This window comes from Pseudochaenichthys georgianus, chromosome 2, assembly GCF_902827115.2.
Source record: "Pseudochaenichthys georgianus chromosome 2, fPseGeo1.2, whole genome shotgun sequence".
Classification (NCBI taxonomy): domain Eukaryota; kingdom Metazoa; phylum Chordata; class Actinopteri; order Perciformes; family Channichthyidae; genus Pseudochaenichthys; species Pseudochaenichthys georgianus.
Window position 1 is genome coordinate 7,455,648 of NC_047504.1, and position 21,001 is coordinate 7,476,648.

Below are 21,001 nucleotides of genomic sequence, written 5' to 3' on the forward strand. Positions count from 1 at the left end.
CCACTTGCTTATATGAACATCGGCTTACCTTTTTTTGAGAGTGTATAGGAAATGTTGCCAAGATATGAGTTAAAATAGGGTTTTCAAGTCATCTCAATGTGTTTCCATATTCTAAACATTGCTTACTTTTATGCAAACTGTTTTTATTACACTGTAAATGATGCAATATTACCTAAAACTTGAGCAGCCTCTCGTTTGAGTCTTTTACCTACTACTAGTTTCCTTCCTTTTTCTTTTACTAAACATATGCATGCTTAGTAGTAGTATAAAAGAAGAAGTTGGGCCATTACAAATGCATTTAATGAAAGTATTGTGGTAATAAAACACCTGTTCTTTTTTGTTTGCACTTACTGTAAGTTACTTTGGATAAAAGTGTCAGCTTAATGTAATGTAATGACTTCAACCCTAATATAAATTGGAAATCTTCTCAATAGTTATATTTGTAAATACAGATAGTTTATTGCTTTGGGGTGACCGCCATTACATGAGAAGAGCTCAAGATGTCACATGCGTCCAGAGTACATGCAGTGTGTGTTTGGTCAATAAAAGGTAAACAGATGGGGCTGGTAACTTTAACACAGCGTTTTCCCAAACCCATATTGGAAGTCTCTACTCTGATTGGCTGAGCAGGCTAAACAGACGCCCTCGCTGCAGCCAATCAGAGAGCACAGTTACACTTTGCCTACGTCCTCCCCGTTTGGTCCACGTGGTTGCTCACCAATACGGCTATCTCCATCGGAAGTTGCTCACTCCTCATTGTTGTCCTTGGTGCTCTTCTACGCCGAGCTCCCTTTGTTAATTTTTGTTTCTTTTCGTGCTTTTAGGGCACATTTGAAGCACAAGGTGAGTGGGAATTAACGCGTAATACAAATATCAGAGAAGTGTAAAAAATGAGGTATTTAAACACATGGCTGTCTGACTTTATGCTCACTGACTGAGAAAACCGGTTCTGATGCAACAGCGAACTACGTAATAGTAGCATGGTATTGCACTGTTTTACAGCTAATCTGATTTATAATTACGTTTCCCTGCACTATACTATACTCGATATATATTTTTAGATATTATATTTTACGTCTACGTTTTTCATTTTCTGCTATCCATCCAGGCAGTGCTGCATCTTGTAACTTCTTTAATGTCCTCAATCATTTATATTTTGTATTAGCTGCAGTATATTATGTACTATATTCACATTTCCATCGGATGCAGCGGCTAATAGTGTTAAATGCATTCATGTGTACCTTATTTGATCGACTAAGCAGCTACTAATTCTATTTAGTTGTTTTGCCTTAATATATTTATTTTATATAGTAAAAAAGAGCAGGAAATACCCACATTTGAGCAGGTAAAACTACTAAAATTATGGCATTTTGATTTAAAAACTCCTAAATTACGACCAGCGATTGATTTGCACCTAATTTGATCGATTAACCGATTATTTCCTTTGTTTACAACAATAACGAATTAAAATTCCTTTATTTATCGTTAACAGTTCAAAAACCATATATGTTTTTTATCGGACAAAGAGCCTAATTATTAACATTTTAGCAAGTGGAACTAGTCAAATCCGGGCATTTTGATTTAAAATACAAAATGTCGTTAAGATGAATTGGTGTGACTGTATTGCTTTCAACTCAATTAGTTGCAATGGCCATTACACTCGTTTCCTGACTCATTGAATCACAGTGACATTATACTGACCATGTGAGTTCAGGTTTACATGCCTGCTGTTTTACATTGTTTCTTTACCCCATGCATTCCTGCTGGCCCACAATGTTTTATGGCTGAATGAATATCTATAGTGTGCTCTTCTATTGACCAGCTGATACAACGTGGCTGGCAGGGCAGTTATGTGCCTTTTTAAATAACCCTACATCATAAAGGGGCTACCGTACAGCTTTGAGAGCACAGCACATACCGAGGGAGATTAGAAATGCCACCATTTTTTTTTCGGGTTTAAAGCTGCCAGGTTAAGATCAGGTGATGTTTGCACTGGTTTTCCTTCAGCCTGGTAGGTATTTGATTATTGGCTTAAGTGTGGTTTATTAACAAAAAATGAAGTTGCTGCTTTGTAAATCCTCTTGGTAAATCTTTATTCCGTTATGCAGCCTGGGCTCAGTGGCTCAGCTCTTTCACAGAGGATCACGTTGCCCCAGTTGAACCCTGCAAAACCACCAGAGACCACCTACTCTTTCCAACATTAACCACTGATACTGTGGACGGTAGAACCACAGCAGTGTGGCTTTTAGTGGCTGCAGAGATCTGATATCAAGAATGGAAGTGACACAGACACAAGAAAGGAGGACCTTAGATTGCTCTCTGTCCTTTTGTGGATAGATAGCAATGCTGGAAAGTCACCAAATATAATTTAGTAGTTACTACATTGTAGTTCGCTTGGAAAAAGGGTGCTTTACAATCTAGTATTGCTATCATTAATAGGGTTACTGCTTCCCCTGTGCACTATTAGTTTTGTCCATAGTTTACTTAACATGGGCTTTACTAGAGCGTCACTAACTTTAAAGCAATATATATCGGGGCTGTTTTTTCTGTCAGGCAGAGCTGTTTGCTTTAGCAGACGTTGTTTCACTGAGTGGCGGTCGTCATCTGAACTATTTAACAGCTGGCCTCGGTGTTTGCACTGTGTGTTAGTGAAGGTTCATCTGTTGCCTTTCCGACGTGGAGAAACCTGGTGGGTGTATTCATTAACAAAACAGATCTGTCAAACTGTATAGGGGCGTACAGAGGTGGAAGAAGAACTTGGTTCGTTTACTTAAGTAAAAGCAGAAATTATATGGTCTTAAAATACAACATTACCAAAAGAAGACATATTCTGCTCATTGACCGGGTTCATATGACTGATGTAATATTAACAAAAGTTTGTTCAGCCCGTAGCCGGAAGCCTTTTCCTCCCTTTACTCACGAAGCTATAATGAAAGCTAAACCGGTCCGACTCATTTGTTTGCTTATTGTGTTTTTTTAAAAGTTGTGTCGAAAGGCAAAGGAGGATAAAAAGGGGATGATAGTTAAGCATGATGGAGCTTTTATTTTTGGCAACGCTGGAATGACTCAGCGTTTAAGGGAAGGAAGAAAGGAAGGAGTGGTTCTGTGCTTGCTCTCCACTGCTTTCATGAGCCATGAGAAGTAGGCTTAATGGGAGCTTCTTATTCTAGTTTTTGCCGACAAACAAGCACATCAGGATTTAGTTTAAAGAATCCGCTTTGAGTAACTCAAATATTCCTCAGGGCTTTGTGTACACACCCTCTTTCAGCAAACACAACTTTGAATACAATTTAGCATAATGGGGCCCCTTTAAATGACATTTTTCAGGACTTGTGAAGGAGTACTTTGAAGCCGTAGTTATTCTACTTTTACTTAAGGAAAGGATCAGAGCACTTCCTCACTCTACAGTCACTCGCACTGCCCCTGAACATTTAAAAACGCCACAGATTTATCATCGCACGTCCTTATTTCCTCTCTTCTACCCAGACTAAGCCATGCCATCAGTTCCTTCAACCAAGGAGGCTTCCATGAAGTGCCCGGTGGTGTGCCCCCACGCCGCCAAGCTGCTCAGCCAAACCAACGGGGAAGGGAAACTCCGGGAGGGCTCCATCCTGCTGAACGGCGTCGACACGGAGCACATCAACACGGAGCACATCAACACGGAGCACATCACCACGCAGAATGCGGTGGTGGAGAGGAAGTGGATCCGGCCTGACCTCCCCAGCCGCTGCACGTGGACCCTGGGGGCCTCGAGAGACGAGTCCCCTCATGCACAGGTTCCCAGGTCGGTGAGGTGTGGTGAAACAAATTAAAATGTTCCTGTCACCACTTTACTGGACTTCCCCATCTGCAGCTAAAACACTGTGTTCTTATATCTTTATATGTTCTTATTCAGCATTTTTAAATATATGTCTTCGTACTGATGGATTTTACTTTTATGACTTTGTTTATTCCATTTGAAACCAGTTTTACCAAACTGATGGGGCGTGCCCTTGGCAAATAACACACCGCACAAAGTGTTGTTCTCTCCTGCAGCAGTAAATAATAAAACAACAAGTGGAGTTAGATTTCAGCGGTGTCTCTGTGCATATTATTGTAAAAACACAGTTTCTTCCTCAGATCCGTGGCTCCTGCCATTCTCCCGAACATCCTGCACCGGATCGGCGACACCCCCCTGGTGCGCATCAACAAGATCCCCAAAGCCTTTGGACTCAAATGTGAATTATGTAAGTCATGCAGCTCTCACACCCGACACGCTCTGACTTCAGACACAAGGTGTGACTATTGGCACGGTATGACACATTGTAAACAGGCGGGTGCTGCAGTGAGACAGGTTACTGCAGGTTACTGCAGTTTTTAAATATAACGGGTCAGGGAAGTTAAGGTCGGTTGTATCTCTTCAGGTTTTTCTGCATCAACTGCACCGCCTTCGCACAAAGTGCAACATTATATTTGTATTGTACTTTGAACTGTATTTGGTTTGTTTTATAATTCCTAGTGCGAGGGGACAGCAGATGGAAAATAACTATTAGCAAACATCTTGCATAAAGCATTTCTTCTTATTTTGAGATATTATAATAATAAAAATAATGGCTATTTTTTATATACATTTTTATTGTATTTAACAGAATGCAGTATGCTACATTACATGATTTTTCTGTTGTGTATTTTCTGCAGTGGCTAAGTGTGAGTACTTCAATGCGGGGGGGAGTGTGAAGGACCGGATCAGCCTGCGGATGGTGGAGGACGCGGAGAGGGCGGGGCTCCTCAAACCTGGAGACACCATCATCGAGCCCACGTCTGGAAACACTGGTGATTAACTGCATGTGTTGCTATGGGGGGTTACGTTCACAGGAGTCTGTGGTATGTTAATTGCAGTGTTGTAAAACTTTAGGTTTATGGGTGTTTTTTCTCTTTCTTTAAGGTATCGGGTTGGCCCTGGCTGCAGCTGTGAAAGGATACCGCTGCATCATCGTCATGCCGGAGAAAATGAGCATGGAGAAGGTGAGCCCTGTCGATTCAAACTGCCCAGTTTTGCTTCATTTTCACTTTACCTTCTGTTTTTTATAAATACTTGTATATTTTTGCAAAATTTAACTTTTCTCCTCTTTGATAGGTTGATGTCTTGAGAGCTCTTGGAGCGGAGATCGTCCGCACGCCCACCAGCGCTCGCTTCGACTCGCCGGAGTCTCACGTGGGCGTCGCCTGGCGTCTTAAAAACGAGATCCCCAACTCTCACATCCTGGACCAGTACCGCAACGCGAGCAACCCTCTGGCTCACTACGACACCACGGCCGAGGAGATCCTGGAGCAGTGCGGCGGTACGAGCATATCTTACCCATATCTTATCAATATACAAACCATAATATCAATTCAATAATGATTGCAAATTTCATTAATGACAAAAAAAGCCTTTTTATTTGCATTTCATAACTGATTTTGACCTAACCCCGCTCCTCACAGGTAAACTGGACATGCTGGTGGCAGGCGCCGGCACGGGGGGGACGATCACTGGCATCGCCCGCAAACTGAAAGAAAGATGCCCCAACATCAAGGTGAGTCTCATTACACTCACTAGTTCTGTGTGGGAGTGAACACGGGGACTTGAACCTTTGCAGACCATTTACTGTATACCTGTCGAACACACTACAGGAAAGGCCTCTTTAATCAATCTCATATAAACAATATCCCCACAGACATAAATGTTGCAGGAACAACTCTCTTTTTGGGCTTGAAAGAAAACAATATTTGTCTCTAATACATTTTATCCTTAATTACGTTGTGTGCAGATTGTTGGCGTTGATCCAGAAGGCTCCATCCTGGCCGAGCCCGAGCAGCTCAACAAAACCGATAAGACCCAGTACGAGGTGGAGGGCATCGGGTACGACTTCATCCCCACCGTGCTCGACAGATCAGTGAGTTCCCCTTTATTATCACCTCCTTTCTTCGAATGTGTGCCTGACTTTCACCAACACTTAACATGATCTCTGTGACTTCAGGTCATTGATACGTGGTACAAGTCAGACGACGAGGAGTCCTTCAACATGTCCCGCATGCTGATGAGAGAGGAGGGCCTGCTGTGCGGTGAGCTCAGGTTTCCTGCTGACTTAGACTCCAGGCTTGTGGGTGAGGTGACGAGGTCGACTCACATTTAGCTGTTTTCTGTATCAGGTGGCAGCTCTGGGACGGCCATGGCTGCGGCTGTGAATATGGCCAAAGATCTGAAGGAGGGCCAGCGCTGTGTGGTCATCCTGCCAGACTCCGTCCGCAACTACATGTAAGGAAAACATTTTTACGTAGTTAAAGCAGCTACAGATAGTTTTTTCCACATGAAAACTCCTCTCACAAATACTTGATCAGCTTTTATAATAAATTATATAAGAGAGCTTCTCGGAAAAACATTATAATAATAATGTTGATGTTGGATGATGATCCCACAATACATACCATTTTGGGTTTTTTCTTTAGGTTAGCTATCGCATATAAAAGTGAGTTTTTCCTCCTTCAAGGTCCAAGTTCCTGAATGATAAGTGGATGGTGCAGAAGGGCTTCCTGAGTGAGGAGGCCCTCATGGTGAAAAAACCCTGGTATGTGTAAAACACACTTCTGATACTTACACGTTTTGTTCAGCATAGTCTCCACGTAGTAACACCACTATGATTTTTGAAGTAAAAAGCTCAAGTTAGGCTACATATGTGCTCCTCAGGTGGTGGAACCTGAGGCTGCAGGGTTTGAATCTGTCCGCCCCGCTCACCGTGCTGCCCACCGTCACCTGTCAGAGGACCATCAAAATCCTGAAGGAGAAGGGGTTCGACCAAGCGCCCGTGGTGGACGAGGCTGGGTGAGTGTCCTGAAAGAGAAAGTAGATACCGGTTGCCCTGACATACTGTATGCCTGCATCCCCTTTTGGTACATTGTGTTTAATCAGAATACTGACGTTTGAACGTGTGTGTGTGTGTGCGCGTGTGCGTGTGTAGGTTAATCCTGGGCATGGTGACACTAGGGAACATGTTGGCCTGTATCCTGGCGGGAAAGATCAAGGTGTCGGACCCCGTCAGCAAAGTGCTCTACACGCAGTTCAAACAGGTGAGCTTTTTAATTTTTTTGTTTCATTTTATATTTTCCAAGCGACTGATCGTTGTGTTATACACTAAATAATTTACATTTCTTCAACAAAAAATAAAAACAGAAAAAGATAGAAACAAAAATCTGTATAACTATCATTATAGTTTATATTTGGGTGAGCAAATATTAACTGGGACTTAAATCAGTGAAATAACCAGATTTGAATGTCATTTTGTTAAATGTATCACTGATCAAATACATTGTACGCCATTGTGCATAATTTGCTTAATTGATTATCTTAATATTGATGTTATTTATTATTTGTTTTATTTTAGATCCATTTGAATGATAATTTGTGGAAGTTATCCCGCATTCTGGAGACTGACCACTTTGCCCTGGTGGTACATGAACAGATCCAATGTAAGTATAACACACACACACACACACACACACACACACACACACACACACACACACACACACACACACACACACACACACACACACACACACACACACACACACACACACACACACACACACACACACACACACACACACACACACACACACACACACACACACACACACACACACACACACACACACACACACACACACACACACACACACACACACACACACACACACACACACACACACACACTTCTTTCATTCATACTGTATACTCTCATTAACCTAACCTGCAGCTGCATTTGTCTTCATCAAAAAAGCTAATAACATGTGTTTGTGTAACTTTGGCTCCCTCTGGTGGCAGTATCCAAAAACACAAGTTGAAAAATCCCTCCATATGTTTGAGAAAAATAAAGAGCTTTTCGAACATTAAAGCATGTAAGCAAGTCACAGTAGAGGCACACAATTCAAATATGAACCTTAGAATGAGCATAATAGGAATAATAAGTGAATGGTTAATTGATCATTTTGTTATCTCTATCCTACTCATCACGGCTCTCTCTTCCATCCTTTTCTCCCTCAGATTTGACGGACGGCTCTCCCAGGCTGAAGCAGATGGTTTTCGGAGTGGTGACCGCCGTCGACCTGCTAGCCTTCGTCACAGTGCGGGAAAAGAGGGAGAGAACCATGTCGGAGTCCACCGACGAGCTGACCTGAACCAAAACGCTCTAGCTTATTTAACACCAACAAAGAAGATATAATAATAATCTTGAGAAATTATTTGATTGAGGTTAGTTCTCAAAAATAATTTCTGAAAATGAGTCTTAAGGAATAATAAACAAAACATGTTGCGCATGTATGTATAGGGTTACTTATGATTTTAAACGCTCAATTATTATATTTACTTATAGTGCTCAAAGCGAATCTTTAGTAGGTTTTTAAGAACGCTTTTAGTTTTGTATCAGGGTCTTAAAAAAGGCATCTGCGTTCCTCTTATTTTTATTTGTCAACATGTTTCACTGTAGTCTGCATCAATCAAGCATCAGATACAAGACATAGACATGTATCAAATCTAATTGATCAGATAAAGAAGTAGAAGCTGCTGTATATAAGCATATTATCTTCCCAGTGCTGCTCTTTTTATGTGCCCAAAAAAGAAGTTCATGCAGAGTTAAATCTATTGGTGATTTGGTTTGCTTTCTTTTTTCAACACAGCGCCTGTGATGTAACTGTAAAGTTAAAGTATTTAATCTTTGCTATGTCTGAGAGAAATGTTTTTTATTTCATTTTATTTTTCCTTAATGAATGTGTATGATTAAATAAAGCTTTTACGGTATTATCTGACTGTTTGAAAATTATTTCTAGAGTTTTCGCTAAAATTGCTATGTTATTTAGAAACAAATCAACATTAAACTTATTTAATTTGAGTTTCTTTTATTAATTTCCCGTTTTTCATAACTTCAGACCCAATAATATCCTCAAAATCAAACAATATGTTGAAGTTGCTTTATTTTAACGGGTCACTAACAAAATATGCTCAAGTTAAGGTGACTCAGGTGATATACAAGTTTACCAAAAGTACCTGAACGCAACGTGGAATGACTAATATCTTCGTAATGAAATGTTCCTAATTTATACAACAAGACGTAAACGCAAATATTAACACTCATTAACGCGCTGTGTTTGTGTCTGCCATGTGGTTTGTGGCGCATGTTATAGTGAACACTTACTACCGTACAGGCGGGGCTCCATTCGATGCTACCTGTGTTTAATTGCAGAGGTAAGTCCCCGCCCTGACAAGCTCTTCTCCGGTGCACGCTGGATTAGTAAAGGTGCAAACCCCTTTACGTTGGCAGTATCCAATCAGCGCCGTCCGTGGCGATGTATGTGTTGTGTTGAAGCTGCTGCTACGAGCAGGACTACACAGACAGTATGGCGGAGGAGGGCAGTGGGTGCGAGTTAGAGGGGCTAGAAAAACAATTGGAGAGTTTGTTGGGCCGCTACTCAAGTGAAGAATTGCAGGCCGACAGTAAGCCTTTCTGCTCCGACTTTTGCGAGGTAAGGAGCCGTGGCTGAAGTTGTTGACAGAGATAATGGCATATATGTTAGCCGACTCCCCTCCCCCAGAACTGTCCGCTACACAGCTACCATTAGCAGCTAGGGTTGTTAGCATCTAGCAAACGAGTTGTATTGGCTTCAAAAACAAATATATCACATTAACATATCGTAAACATTATCACTGACATCCCAGCCTCAGATTTAAAGACATCATCGAATCGTCTGAGTCACCAAATCAATCAAATATTGACGCGTGTTTACAGTACAGTTAGCTAGCTAACACGGCTAATCGCTTTAGCCAGTTAGCCCACAATTTGCCAAAAGTTAGATTAGTTAGTCTGCTGAATGTTTACCAAACTGCCGAGTGGACAACTGTTTTGCACGTTTACAACAAGTGTGGTTATTAATTAGCCAGGGAGTAATTTAGTGGACGTACACTCACCTATAACTTAATGTTGTTTTGCAATTAGCAACCCTTAGTTGTCATGCATTTGCCTGGAAGACCAACTTTGACTAGGCTTAATTATCCGTCTTAACCAACATGGCGTGTAAATGTACCTTTGCCGTTTTAAATGACATAATTCCTGTAATCGCAACATGTCCTCTTACGTTGACATGTTTGTTATGCATTAATCTAAATGCATAGATACAGTAAGTACATTTAGTGCATTTAAATGTCTGGTATTGCTGGTAAATATTCACTAAAGAGTCTTAAACGGGGAATTAGCATTACCACCAAGAGTGAAAAGGGGTGTTTTGTTTTCCTGTGGACAAATCCAGAAAATATGTTGCTTCTGAGCTATTGGCATGCCATTTAAACTTTAAATTCTCTGTATGAAAACACAACTTATGAAGCTGTGTACAACACGTTTGGTTATCAGTTAGCTAGTGAGGAATTTCTCTGAGTAAACCAACCTCTATCTTAATGTTGTTATGCAATTAGCAGCCTTAGTTATGATGCATTTGCCTCCAAGACCAACTTTTATTATGGCTTTATTAGCTATCTTAATAAGCAAAAACACATGTAAAAGTTTGCATTATTACATGACATAATTCCTGTAATCACAAGATGTCCTCATACCTTGACATTTTCATAATGTGGTCAAATCCGAGATAATATTTTTGCTATTAGCCATTAGCATGCCACTTAAACTTTACATTCAAGGTCTATCTCTGATGATAACACAAGTTATAAAGCTGCAACCAAAAAGAACAACGATTTGAACTGAGTCCATCGAGCCAAACCAAAGCTTGTGCTACAGTTTTATATTGTATAGATTGGAGAAAGGCCTGAGGACAGCATAGTGACAGTTCACAGCATTCAAGTGGTGTGCAAGTCTGATGACCTAGATCTCCACCGTTAGATGGCAATATAAGCACATTGTATTATAAGGATTGGACAGTTTGATTGTTAGTATTATGTAAGGTGCAGTAAAATGTTCCTTTTTGGTTGCACACTTTAGTATAAATGTGTTTATAAAGGAAAGCTGCTGAAATAGCTGTTAGTCAACATGCCGTACTAAATGTCTTTTCATTTGAGGTTTATATTAAAATATGTGGCTCATCCATACAGATTCATTAGTGGATGTAGGGGTCTATTTTCTCCTGTGTTTCCATGTAATGTACCAAACCAAGGTATTGGTTGTCGGGCTGCACAGCCTTAAAATATCTTCTTTTGGTTTACCCACAGTGTTATTCACAAACAGGATTGATTGACCATGTTATGGAATGGAGAAAATCAGGGTGTTTCAATATTTAAAGGAGGAAGACAGCATTGGATGACATTGACAGTGCATACGTGCCACTGGTCTTGATCTGGTTGCATCACCAATGTACCACCAACTGCTGTTAAACATCTAACATCGCAGACTATACATGATAAACTGTACACGCTGTTAACTGTCCTTGTGTTCTTGTCTCTGTTTTGTCTCTTCTCCGTGCAGCTGGTGGAGCAGCATGCCTCTGGCTGGCAGGTGCCGCTGCCTCAGCTTAGGATCCTTGAGAAAGCTCTCCGCTACTTCGCCCGAGCCTCCACCTTCTTCACGTCAAACTGTGATCATGTTCTTCACACACTCAGCAGTCTGTCTTTGTAAGTACACAGACCCTGCTCTAAAGACTTAACACAGATTTTACATACTGCTTTGAAAGGTTATTTTTTTATTTGAAATCTATCTTTCTTGCTCATCACTAATGCTAGCTTTGCAAATTCACTGTGTTGACAATGGCATTGTTACATTGCTGCCTGGACAACAACATATCCAAGACCCTTTGAGATTCCTTTTAAAAAGAATGTGTTGTGTTCTGGTTCCTGGTTTGTTCAGTTTTGCTTGACTCGCAATTTAACTGATGTCAAATTGTGAATGAATGAAACCCTTTAATACCCCTCACTGAGTTAGCCTTGCACAATGTGTCCTTGGAAAAGCAAACATTAAACATCACGCACCCTGAAAAAACACTAGACATTAAGAAAACAAGGCATTATCTCTTAACCATACACAAGTTAACAACCCGATAAACATCTACTTGTTATGTTGAGATAAAAGGGGGTAATGTGCACCTGATCAGAGAACAAAGTCGTTCTCGCTGTGTGTGTGTGGGTGTGTTGTTATCCAAGCCTATCTGCGCTTTGTTCGCGTGGACGGTACAGCTGGGCATACATGGTAGTACATGCTTGTGTGTATGTCATACTGGCTAGCTAATGGCCTCTGCTCTGCACTGTTATCATTCATCATCGATGGTGCTGTTCCTTAGCGTGGAGCCCTGTTGCTGCTGGTTGCACCGTTTGTGCAGCCAGCTCAGCCATCGCCATGTTGAGGATTTCCCTCAATCACAAACATTCTGTGATTCTGTATAAACACCTTAGAATCCTTTCAAATTCACAGACGGAGAGAAAGCATTTTAAAATCAATTGCATACAGAGAACAATGAGAACTTTTAACGATACAACAAGTAAAACCTTTGTTTTTATATATTTGTCAACCACATTTAAAGCCTTATATATTTGTGCACAGGTATTGGCAACATCAACAGCAGTAAATAAACAAAGTGGTTCATATATAAAGCATTTAGTAAAGGCATTGAATGTTGATTGTGTTCATTGGCTCAAGCAACTCATTTGCAAGCCAAATGCTGCCAGCTGTTGACTTCACTCCATCTTTCAGGGTTTCTATAAGCTTCACAATTAACTGCATTCCTCTGCCTTTCTATCAGCCAGTGTTTTTACAGCAACGTAAAGATTAGAATGTCTGTTTAAATCAGGGTTGGTAAAAGGAAGCCACATCATTTTTGATTTCCCCACAGGAGTGTTTTTGAGTTGCTGCTGTTCTTTGACCAGAAGGACTTCCATCAGGAGCCACTGAAACACTTCACTGTTACGTTCCAGGTGAGCATGGAGTGCAGATCTCTGTTTATTCTTAGCGTCTCAAAACGGTGCAGAACTATATATCCATGGTTAAAATGCTCCCAAAATAAAAATGGTGCTCATGCTCTTTCAGGAATGTCACTTGTCCCTTGCGAGGCATCAGAATGTACACTTACTTCAGGTGGAGCGATCGGTTCGGAGCGGCGGGCCTTGGGCCGGCCCAGCTTTACAGGCAATCCTCAGTGAGTCCAGCGTACCTCAGAGTGAAGGTAGGTTCCCCCTCCCCTGTTATATAGGGTTTTGTTCATTGCCGATGTTCTCAATAGTTGTTCCTTGTGTTTGTCCCGCTATTTTCTGAAGCCATATCAAAGTAAACTAAATCCTTGCCTGTCTCTTGACTGTTCCTCAGTGGATGTGTGCGTCAGCTCTGAGCTGCCGGTGTTCTTCGAGCTGCGGGTGCGCTACCTCTTGTCCTGTGAGCGCGTCAGCGAGGCGTTGGCGCTGGCTAAGTGTTGTTCTCGGCATCCCACCGCAGGACAACACCTGTTCTTCCTCCAGGTCTACCTCACGTGGCTTTTCAAAACCTCGCAGCATGACCGCCTACATAAAGAGGTGGGTGGAGCGACTGTAATGCGGACATTTGTTTCTTTGAAGTTTGAAATGTGTATGAGAGTCTTAGGCTTTCACTAATGCTCACATTTTCATCAATTCTTTTAGCTGGCTGACTTTAACGGTAAAGATGCAATTCACATCATCTGCCGTTTGGAGTGTGAGGAAAAGGACGAGGTGCTCCTCGCTCTCAGCAGAGTCTTTCTCTCCCAGCAGCTACGCAGAGGAGACATGTACTACTTGTGGTAAGCAAATCTAAATCTGATCGCGTGTCGCCAGTTGAGGGCCCCTATTCAAACCAGCGCTAACACTTTCTATCTCTATTCCTCGCAGTGATCTCGTCTTCGTGTGGAGTAAACTTCATAATCGATTGAATACATCCAAGCAACTTCTACTTGAGGAGAGTCATCAGCTGCTGTCGTCTGCCAGCAATGTCAACTCAATCTTCCCGTTCATCAGAGCCGTACTGCAAGAGGTGACAGACATTAATCCGCTGTGTATATTCTTTAATTAGATACCATTTCCATATTGATGTTAAACCTCTGTTTGTCTGTCACTAGCTGGGTGAAGGTGGTCTCCAGTTCTGCGTGGAGCTCTGTGCCAACGCGCTGGGTTCTTGCCGTCCCTGCGATGTCAAAACAAAGTCCCTCATCTACAAAACCATCGCCGGCCTACTACCCAATGACCTGGAGGTTTCCCGGGCCTGTGCTCTTCTTGTCTTCTTCCTCGAACGCACCGTTGACACCTACAAGATGGTGTACCTTCTTTACATGCATCCTGATCAGGACTACCACGTGGAGCACAGCCCCATCAGAAACCACATTCGCTTTGAAACCCTGCAGGTAGAACACTTTTGAAACAAGTCCTCACAGAAAAGGCAGAGTTTCTGTGCAGCTGACGGACTAACATTTTCTTTTCCATCTCTCCGCAGGTCTTGAAGAAGGACCTCTGTTTTGACCCAGAGTTTTGGAACCTCATTGCTCTGCGGTCCAACTGCTTGAAGCTGCTGAGCGACAAGGTGGTGAGCAGTGCTCTCGAGGAGATCATGGAGGACAAATGGATCCTGAGCTATCGCACCAAAGATCCTGCTTCTCGATCGAGAAAATCAGTGTGTCGGAAAGGAAGTAAGGGGGCAGGAGCCACAAAGCAGCGCCACAAAGAGGATACTGACACGGCATCTAAGAGAATAAAGGGCACAGGCAAAACACGGCTGAATGACCACACTGTAAAGAAGAAGGGGAACCAAGGGTCGCCATCATCGGAGCCTTTGAGGCGGTCATTTTGGCAGCTAGACAGACTGCAGGACAATGTAGCCGCAGAGTATGGAGAACGTAGACGGGCTACACGGCTCTCAGAGAAAAACCCAGCGAAACGGAAGATTAGAAAACCCAAGTGGCTTCTGGAGGACTCGGGAACTCACGGAGGAAATAATGTTCCTAGGATTAAAAAGCATGGGTTGAAACATCAAAAGCACTCCGTCGTTAGGAGGTCTGAATCTGGTGACCTCAAGAACAATTCCAAACACAAACTCTCTCATTTAAAGGACAAGAAAAACAACGGCAAGCAGAAGAAAGGGTTTCCATTGGACTCAGTTAAACCGTCCGCTGCTCCACAAGTAGTTCTTGAGCTTTCGCTACCAGACAACGAGCTGATGGGAACGTTTACTGAGGACTCGTTCAACAGACAAAGAGGTTTCCCTCAAATGCTTTTTTACAGACCTACAATGAAGGTTCCTGCCTCGTCGCAACCTGTGAAGCCTGTACACGGCAAAGAGGTGGTTCTCAGAGCGCGGGATCCAGCCATGTTTCTACAGCAGTTGCACTGTTATGCTCGGCGGAAGAAAGGTAGAGGCAGCGCTGCGAATATTCAAGGCTCGGTGTCCACCATCACACGCTCTTCTGTGCAGGGAAGTCCCCCGAAAGACCCGCAGAGAGAGCTCAGTGAGAAGCCTGCCGCTGACGTTAAACCTGGAAACGCCTCGCTGACACCGGAAAAAGTTGCGAAATCCCCGGTTTCGGAAAAAGTTGCGAAATCCCCGGTTTCGGAAAAAGTTGCGAAATCCCCGGTTTCGGAAAAAGTCCCTCAAGCTCCAACTTCAAAAGCAGTCCCACGAAAGATATTCCCGGGAAGAGAACTCTCCAAAAAGCCTGCTGCTGAGATGAAAGTTAACAATGTCTCTACAGCAGCGAAAACTGAAGTTACCGAAGTCCCAATGTTGGATAAGGTCCTGGAAGCTCACACGATATCTTCAGAGAAAGAGCTCTGTGAAGAGTCTGCAGTCGAGATGAAAGTCACGATAGCATCAACGGCGCCTGAAGTGACTCAACCTTTAGGTTTGGACAAAGGCTGTAAGGCTGAAAAGATAAAAGACGCTTCCAAAACAACTCCACCTGAGGTCTCGCAGACGGATAAAATCCCTCCAGTCTCAAATACAGCCACGGTTTCAATCATTGGAGCTGCTGATCGAACGCCCTCAGAGTCCCTGGAAGTGAAACCAGAGCCGAAGTTACTCTCTCCTCAGGCGGAACCGAGCAAAACTCCCGTGGCCCAAGCCGACACCACAGAGATGCTCCCCACTGTCGACAACAGCATTTGCGTCGTGGATATTGCAGATGTTTCCCTCTCAAAAGCACCGGTGCCTGGTGGAAATGATCCACATGGAGGATCAATGGTCACACCTGCTGATAAAGACAGTTTAAAGGACATATCTGCTCTGACGTTAGTAACAGAGGTGGTGAGTGAACTTGCACCCGAGGCCCTGGCTCGAGACCTGCAGAATCACAAACAGCCAGCTCCACAGGACAGCTCCTCTACGAAGTTGGTGGTGAAAAGGAAATCTAGTGTTCCTCGTAAGTTCCTCAAGACCTCCAGCAGCTCTGGGCTCTCTGACGTGAAGGAAGAGGGGTTTCCCTTTATTGATCTGGAAACACTTGATGAAAGCGAACTACCGGAAACCGAGGAATCAAAGCTGGAGTTCTGCTGTACCTTCTGCAACAAGACCTTTAAGGGGAGTGTTGTCATAGCTCACGCCATGTTCCACTATCGCAGGGACGAGTGCATGTTCTGCGGGACGATGTTCAAAGACGACCTTCTGGCCATGATGCACCTGTCCGACCACATAGAGAAGCTGAAGAGGAGCAAAGAGTCGGCCGCTCAAGTAAACTCTGTCTCTAAAACCAAAAACATCTCCACAATTAAGACCTCTTCCAAAGCCAAGACCGCGCGCATGTCTTCACGGCGCCGCAGTAGTGAGAGACAAAGGAGATCCACAGACTCTTCTCAATCAATAAGCCTTCCAGATTCACCCCCGTCCAGATCCAGAGAGTTGAGATCCAAGTCAGTGGACGGTGGATCTTTACATGAAAAGAAAGAGAACTCTTCAAAGCACCTTAACAGTAAAAGCCCTGTTCAGAAGGTAAATGGGCATATTATATTCAAAAAGGAAGAGCTTGGTAGACCGAGGAAGGACGCGGGAGCCAAGCCAACAAAGCAGGAGACGTCTCCAGGAAGAACAAATGATAAAGCCGAGAGTCCCAGGTTACAAGAAAACCAAGACTCCACAAAAGAAAGTAGGAAAATCGTTGAGGAGACAAATGTGGAGGAAAAAGAGAGACTATGCTGTCCGGTGAAGGGGTGCGCTTGGTTTACAGACCAGTCAAAAAAACGTGTTGCGCTCCTTTACCACGCTCTCGAAGATCACAACGGCGAGGAGAACGTTTTACACCTGGCCTTCCGTGTAGGAGACGGCAAATGTAGCAGCTGCATGAGGGTCATGTGGAGTTTTGAACATTTTCAGCACCACGTGGAAAGACACCGGCTCGCTCCTCGGCATCCTTGCCTCCATCAGGGATGTGCGGCCAGGTTCAAAACGGGGATAGAAATGCGACGCCACACCAGGAAGCACAGTCCGCTGCAGGCAGTGTGCTGCCTCCCTGGCTGCTCGCAACTCTTCATCTGTCTCTGGGCACTGAATCTTCATGAGAGAGAGCACTACGCTTCCAAATCCACTAAAGCAGACAAGAACACCAATGAGCAAGCGGGAGACAAACACAATAACACTCTGCACGGGAAGAAACAGCCAAATCATAAGCCAAAAACTGCTGCACATAAGTCTGCGAGTGTCAGGTCTGCTCGTAAATTAAGAGGAGACGCCACACATAATCCGTCAAAAGGAAAACCAGCTGAGTCTGTTCAGAAAGATGAGTTGAAAGAGAAAAAGGAGACCAAGGACTCACACGTATTGAAGAATCTCTCTAACAAGGACACTTGCACACAGCCCGCTGGCCCTAGTCTCAGATTAAGGCACATGTTGAGAAAAGTAAAAAACCCAACCAGAAGTCACAGAGTCATCTCATCTGCGTTAAAACACAATATCAAAGTGAGGCACAAGTTCAAGAAGAAGGAAGTCAAAGTCGACACAAAAGGTCCGAAAAGAAGAGGGCGTCCTCCGAAGGCAAAGGTGGCTGTGCACGATGAGAACACGACTGATGCTCCAAACAGTCAAACTGTGGTGGAAACGACTAAAGCAGAGAAGACCGAGTCAAAAGCAGAAGAAAAGAGTTTGCCCGTCCAGGATGTTGCACAAATTACAGAAACGTCAATCAACGAATCAAAGTCTAAGATAAACAAGCAGATGAAGAAGAATCATGTAAAACAAAACAACATCTCTACAGCTATTGTGGCAGTTAACGGCTTGAATCAAGGAATCAGCAGCACCTCTGCAGACAAAGTGCGGAGTAAAGTAAAGAAACGCGGCGCTGCCACAGGAAGCGGTGGCCCAACTGCTCCTTCGGACTCAAAGAAGCTTAAGGTTACGGAAACAAAAGCCAATGCAAAGATTGTCAGGAAGAAGACTCCTGTCAAAGAACCAACGTCTGCCTCCACAAGTCCTGCCACGTCGATCTCCTCTAGCTCTGTGCCTGCCAACGGTTTGAATCTCATCACCGCACCACCCAACACCCCAGGAGAGAAAACACAGACGGTAGGAAAGTCAAGGAAACCACAAAAGAGAAAAGGGGAAAAGCAGGACCAAATTCGTAAGAAAGTTGATAAGAAAATGCCCAGGGGATGCAAAGATGTGAGCAAAGCATCTCTGCTAAAGAAGTCCAAATCTGCAGAGAAACAGGCTAGCACATTAGCAGAGAGCGCTACTGGTGTGGGAGATACAGAAACACAGAAGGGAACAACGGAGGAAAACTCCATTCACCCCAACACAGCTAATGAGAAGCGCAAGAATGTACAAGAGGAAGGTGACGCAGAGATTGTCAAGAAAACGTGCCCAGATCAGAGTGGTGCATCAGCGTCTGAGGAGCCTGTGAACACTGAGGAGGAGAAGGAGGTGAAAGCAGAGGAGGGGGCTCTAAAGGAAGAGGAAACACAGAGCTCTCTACCCAGCAGCCCTGGTTACACTCTACTGAAGAACGGACAAGCGGCAAAGGAAGTGAAACAGGAAGTTCTTCAAGGGTACGGTAGGAGGCCGTATGTGCGCCCCCCACCGACTGCATACCTGGATGAGAAGTACATCACCATGCCGAAGCGGAGGAAGGAGCTGCCGTTCTCTCATTTGCCTCAGAAGAGCCCCCCCCCTCTGCAGACCTGCGCTGCAGCGTCTCCGCAGAGACAACGCTGCGCCAACTGCTTCGTGACCTTCAACAGCGCCGAGGATCTGCAGGGTCACCTCAAGCTGAAGAAGTGCTCCAACCTCTTTGGATTCGACTCCGACGACGAGGGTGAGTCGTGAAATAGGTATTAAAAAATAAATCGGAAATATTTGTAATTGTTCCTCAGCGGGGACATCTCTGGCGTTACAGCAGACATATTCGCCGTGCAAATGGATAAAGACGATACACGTTTAAATAATGGCATTGCTCCCTTTTTGTCTGCCATAGATATTATGATTATATCGTGAATTACGACGCCCTTAATGAGGACTGTATAGTGACTCTTAACAGATGATATTTGTGTCATGGTAATAAAGTACCACATTATTGGGTAGCTGTGTCATAATTCTCTTTTTTTTTTCGTTTCAGGCCACATTTGTTAACGTCTTTTTTAAAGAAGTCGGAGTGACTTTTGGAGGGATAACAAAGATGAAGACCTGCACGGATCAGACCTCTCTCAGGATGACCTACTACCCAATGTGGGCAAGGACTCGTTCATCTGGAAGACCTGAAGGGTTGTCCTGACGTTCCCTGCAGCATGTGCCTGTAACACAAGGCCCGGGAGCGGCCGTGGGAAAACCGCTCGATAAAAGACAACTGGACTGAAAGCCAGTCAGACCGTTAGCAGTACAGCGAAGTGCCTGCTCTGGATCCGCCGTGCTGTTTCCAGCTGCTTCCTGGAGATTAATGTGGCTTAAAAAGACTTCTGAAAGCTGTGAAACAAAAACTGATGTTGAGACTGCTCCTGCTATCATCACCATTCATATTTTTCACAAGCCATATAATGTTTGCTTTTTGCACTGTTCTCATAATATTCTTTCTGCTTAAACCCTCAACAAATCTTATTTTAACACCCTATATTTTTCCTAATCTTTGAACATTTGTAAAATTGCTGTATGGAAAATGTATACTTGTTTAAATACTTCACACATCCCTATGGGGTTAAGTCTAAGCTAGTCGTCACCAGTAGGGGGTAGTGTGCACCGATCTCTGCAAAACACAACATATTATTATTTGCAATTGAAGGATTTTACCATAGGATTTTACATACTAAGCTGCTCCACGGTATTTCACTGGATGGAATTCCTGTCATCAAGCTATATTTTTTTAGCAATAACAATGTGCCAGTGTCTCTCTCTCTCTCTCTCATCTGAAAATGTCCTGTGTTTTATTCGCTGTGAGTGGAGCAGCTAACAATCTGGTTCATATTATATTTCCTCACCTAGCCATAGATGTTATCTTTACTGTCTATAAACACTTTTTCTCTTTTACGGGGAATGTCAAGTGCAAACCACAGTTTTACCGTTTTTCAATATCAGCAGCAGGAAGTTATATTTATTTATGTTTTATTTTCTATCTTTTGTAAATATTTGAAGAGTTTCAATGGCTTATTATATAAGGGGGTATTGGATCTGGGTTTATATTTTTTTCTTCAGGTAAAAAAATAAAACTGATTTCAAATTGCAACTATTCGGCTGGCTTTCACACCGTGTGTCTCCATCTGAGGAATGAGCAGTTTGCGCCAACATCTTGAAATAAAAGGTTTCGATGCCCTGGCGACAGATAAAACAGCGGTATTTGACAGTGTGCTGTTGAGAAAGAAAATATTAAGGCTCACTCAAAAGACAATCCCTCCACATTGAAGACCTTTGGCTTTAATGTTTGATGAATTACTTCAAAAAGTGTGCACAACTCCGCACTAAAAGGTTTGTTGGAGGACATAACATCCAAATATTTCAATTGTAATTACATTATTTAAAAGGAGCTGACCCTACCAGAGGAGCTTCATGGTAATTTCAAAGGAAATAAATCCCCCTTTGTCATAGTCGGTCAG

General features: G+C 43.3%; 2 protein-coding genes across 3 annotated transcripts; both read left to right on the forward strand.

Moving 5' to 3' along the window:
* Nucleotides 1-726: 726 nt before the first annotated feature.
* On the forward strand, nucleotides 727-8,818 carry cbsa (cystathionine beta-synthase a). Of its 2 annotated transcripts, none has more exons than XM_034100178.2 (15): nucleotides 727-843; nucleotides 3,487-3,793; nucleotides 4,120-4,226; nucleotides 4,678-4,812; nucleotides 4,925-5,004; nucleotides 5,117-5,321; nucleotides 5,464-5,555; nucleotides 5,790-5,915; nucleotides 6,000-6,084; nucleotides 6,172-6,277; nucleotides 6,510-6,587; nucleotides 6,707-6,841; nucleotides 6,978-7,086; nucleotides 7,401-7,485; nucleotides 8,063-8,818. In XM_034100178.2, the coding sequence occupies exons 2-15, from the start codon at nucleotides 3,495-3,497 to the stop codon at nucleotides 8,194-8,196; spliced, it is 1,776 nt and encodes a 591-aa protein (XP_033956069.1). In that variant the 5' UTR covers nucleotides 727-843; nucleotides 3,487-3,494; the 3' UTR covers nucleotides 8,197-8,818. The 2 variants fall into 2 exon arrangements, with proteins under 2 accessions (XP_033956069.1, XP_033956072.1); XM_034100181.2 differs by having other exon boundaries at nucleotides 3,487-3,784.
* Nucleotides 8,819-9,409: 591 nt separating this feature from the next.
* LOC117459405 (microtubule-associated protein futsch-like) lies at nucleotides 9,410-20,634 on the forward strand. The gene is made up of 10 exons (XM_034100188.2): nucleotides 9,410-9,537; nucleotides 11,481-11,626; nucleotides 12,838-12,919; nucleotides 13,032-13,167; nucleotides 13,308-13,510; nucleotides 13,616-13,752; nucleotides 13,841-13,982; nucleotides 14,068-14,349; nucleotides 14,439-19,236; nucleotides 19,537-20,634. Exons 1-10 carry the CDS (start codon nucleotides 9,412-9,414, stop codon nucleotides 19,548-19,550), a joined length of 6,066 nt encoding a protein of 2,021 aa, XP_033956079.1. The 5' UTR covers nucleotides 9,410-9,411; the 3' UTR covers nucleotides 19,551-20,634.
* The last annotated feature ends 367 nt before the right edge of the window (nucleotides 20,635-21,001 follow it).

Excerpts from the sequence above, each read along its gene's own strand:
- cbsa (XM_034100178.2), top strand. The coding sequence starts at position 3,495 with ATGCCATCAGTTCCTTCAACCAAGGAGGCTTCCATGAAGTGCCCGGTG. Across the intron at positions 4,813-4,924 it reads GCCCACGTCTGGAAACACTG|GTATCGGGTTGGCCCTGGCT; the intron begins GTGATTAACTGC and ends TCTTTCTTTAAG. Across the intron at positions 5,322-5,463 it reads GATCCTGGAGCAGTGCGGCG|GTAAACTGGACATGCTGGTG; the intron begins GTACGAGCATAT and ends CGCTCCTCACAG.
- LOC117459405 (XM_034100188.2), top strand. The coding sequence starts at position 9,412 with ATGGCGGAGGAGGGCAGTGGGTGCGAGTTAGAGGGGCTAGAAAAACAA. Across the intron at positions 9,538-11,480 it reads TCTGCTCCGACTTTTGCGAG|CTGGTGGAGCAGCATGCCTC; the intron begins GTAAGGAGCCGT and ends TTCTCCGTGCAG. Across the intron at positions 13,983-14,067 it reads TCAGAGCCGTACTGCAAGAG|CTGGGTGAAGGTGGTCTCCA; the intron begins GTGACAGACATT and ends GTCTGTCACTAG.